Raw genomic sequence first — 2,834 nt, forward strand, 5'->3', positions numbered from 1 at the left:
ACAGGAGTTAAAAATCAACTTTGGCTGTGGTAAGTTATTGAGATTTTGGAAGGCTTTTTTTCTTACAGCAGCTAACCATTGCTTTAACTAACATGCTTCTTCTCAAATGATCTTCTTGACTCCACTTCCGCCACCCATCTCATGGCCACAAAGCACATGGTGAAAGGCAGTGGAATCACAAGTTCAGGCATCCTTCTTTCTGATCAGACCCCTCTCCTTCCAGTTCCTTCCTCGTAATACCCCACAAACATACACAGACATCAGTTCCTTAACCTCATTACACCTCCCGTCCTGTCTGTCTCTCTGTCTCACCCTGCACTCATCAACCACTGCTCGTCTTCCCTTCCTTCCCTCATCACCTCAGTGGTGCTCTTATCAACATCTTCAACTTCTTTATACATCGTTCTTCTGTCAGACTCCTCTGTGAAATGCTCCACCCTATATGAGTCTAGTCACTCACCTTTTCTGAGTCTACTCAGTGAGCCGAAGCCACTGAGGAGGATCACACCACCAAGTCTGTTATTTCATAGGGAGTTGCCTGAGAAGGCCTTGGTGCCAGCAGAGGGCCATGCTGTGTTATGTTCGTCAACTCTCCTGTGCCCCACTCTCCTCAAGCCTGTGAGTCTATGACCCACCCCACTGCAGCTCAGACTCAAAGCACCTTCCTCCTACCTTTCCCTCCCCCAGGTTCTCCCACCTCAAAGGAAGAGCCGTACCGCCTTCCATCTAAGGCTAGTTCCTTCCCCAGTGCTCTCTTTCGTCTCCCCGCCTGGCTTCCAGACACTATTTTCTTAGCAGTGCCCCTTCTTCTGTACCTACAGGTATTCCTTCTCTGCATTTTCCTCCCCATAGCATTGAACATGCTCAAGTCTCTCCCACCCTCAGTCTCTCCATCCCTCTATTTATCATTCTCTCCTCCCCTCCGCAGAAAAACTTCCTGAAAGAGTACCCCCCACACTCCCCTCTGACCCCGCTTACTGCCTCCCCTCTCTCACCTCTCCCTCCACACACTGATATCTGCCTTGGTTGTGTCAGTGAAATTGCTCCCATCAAGTCTTCAATAACTTACTTGTTAAGTCCAATGGACACTTCTCAACTCTTATCTTGTTTGACCCCTCAGCGGTATTCCATAGTGCCGGCCATTTCATCCCTTTGAAACAATACTTTCCTTGGGATTCAGTGACTTCTGACTTTTCTGGTTTTTTTTCCTACCTCTCTAGTTACGCCCTCCCTATTTATGTCTCCATTTAGCATCTTGGTTGTTTTTTTTTTTTTGTATTGTAAGGTAAGTTTATGGGTGGTAACGTGATAGAATTTATTCCCGATATCTGATATTACAAACTTTAGGGTCCTTGAGATAGGCAGGATCCTTGTATGTAACTGGCATAAACCCCAATATTTGAGCTCTCTTAATTGCTTTTATGATTTCTTTCTGTTTCTTCCCACAAAGACCTGTAGTGTGCCTTCCATAAATGCATCCAGTAAATGGAGAAACAAACTGGGACAAAAGCTGTACCTTCTTATAATCTACACACTTTCCACACAAGGTACACTACTTAAGTGGTTCTTTATAAGGATTTTCCATTGGAACGGGCAGGTCCTCATTGCTGGATACCTGTTTATATTGTGAACAACCTCTTCTCCACAGCACCGTGTGAATCCCGGGATGTGTAAGGCTGACAACAGCCGTTACCAGGTGTGTCAACTTCTTCCTCCCTAGACCACTGCAAACAGCAACCGTAGTGGCCATGATTCCTCCAGCATCTTGGTTTTTTTCATGTGTTCCTCAGAGTTCTCCTTGCCTCAGGCATTCTCACGTTTCTCCACATGCACCCTCACTGGGCAATCTCATCCATGGTCATATCATCAATGATTCTTTTATCTGATGGTTCCCAGATGAAAATACCCATCCCAAGTGCCTCTCCTCAGCTAGTTCATATATACAACTTCATGGTGAACATCTCTCTCCACTTAGGTGTACCTATGGCACTTTAATCTCAAATTTTCTAAAGCTAAACTCATGATTTACCCTCTCCATGCTCCAGAGCCTTTTTTCTTCTTCTCTTTCTATCCCAGCAAAAGTCCTCTCCATCTGCTTCGAAGGCTGAGCCCAGAGATTTGGGAGTCAACCTTGATGCTTCTTTCTCCTTCAGCGCCCACATCAATCCACCAGTAGGTCCTGTAGATTCTCTTCCTAAATGCTTCTCAAATCCCTTCACCTATTTCGAGTCCCACTGCCACTATTCTAGTCCAGGTTGCCATTATTATCTCCCATCTTCAGTAGCCCTGCAGCTTCCTAACTAGTCTCAGGGCTCTCATTTTCCCCCTTACTAATCCATTATCCATAGTGGGAGGGTGACTCCTTTCTCAGATGTGAATATGATGATCTCATTCCCGCTTAACATGCTTTGCTGCCATTCTCCTTACCTTAATGTCATGGTTAGGTCCTGGATTCAACCCCAGACTTAAAGAAGTGGAATCTACCAGAAAAGTTCATAAAAATTCTCATGATAACCCTCACCTGGGATGTTTATTAAATTTACAGTTTTTTTGACCTTCCCTGGAGAATCAGTTTAAGGAGGGGCCTGGAAATATGTTATAACAAGTCCCCATGCACTGCTTATCAGCAGGGTTATTTGGAAGACATTGTTCTGGCCTGTAAGTTCCGTGAAAGCGGGGATCCTTCCTACCCCTTCCATATGTGTATCCATGAAATTTAGGCCCCAACACAGTGCGTGTATGTGTTGAAAGAAAGAAGAGCAGAAGGAAGAGAGATAACCATGTGTGAAATGGCCATGACTTTTGTGGCATAGTCAGTATATAGGAATTTATGA

At 45.0% G+C, this 2,834-nt stretch overlaps 1 protein-coding gene across 1 annotated transcript; it reads right to left on the minus strand.

Annotated features, from left to right (window-relative positions):
• Positions 1 to 1,276: 1,276 nt before the first annotated feature.
• Positions 1,277 to 1,750, minus strand: LOC105706538 (small ribosomal subunit protein bS18m). Its single transcript, XM_012437006.2, is given in 1 exon segment — positions 1,277 to 1,750. A coding segment is annotated over 1 exon segment (435 nt). The 3' UTR covers positions 1,277 to 1,315.
• Positions 1,751 to 2,834: the final 1,084 nt, after the last annotated feature.

Source organism: Aotus nancymaae, unplaced genomic scaffold (assembly GCF_030222135.1).
Source record: "Aotus nancymaae isolate 86718 unplaced genomic scaffold, 86718_ANA_hifiasm-v0.15.2.pri h1tg000019l, whole genome shotgun sequence".
Classification (NCBI taxonomy): Eukaryota; Metazoa; Chordata; class Mammalia; order Primates; family Aotidae; genus Aotus; species Aotus nancymaae.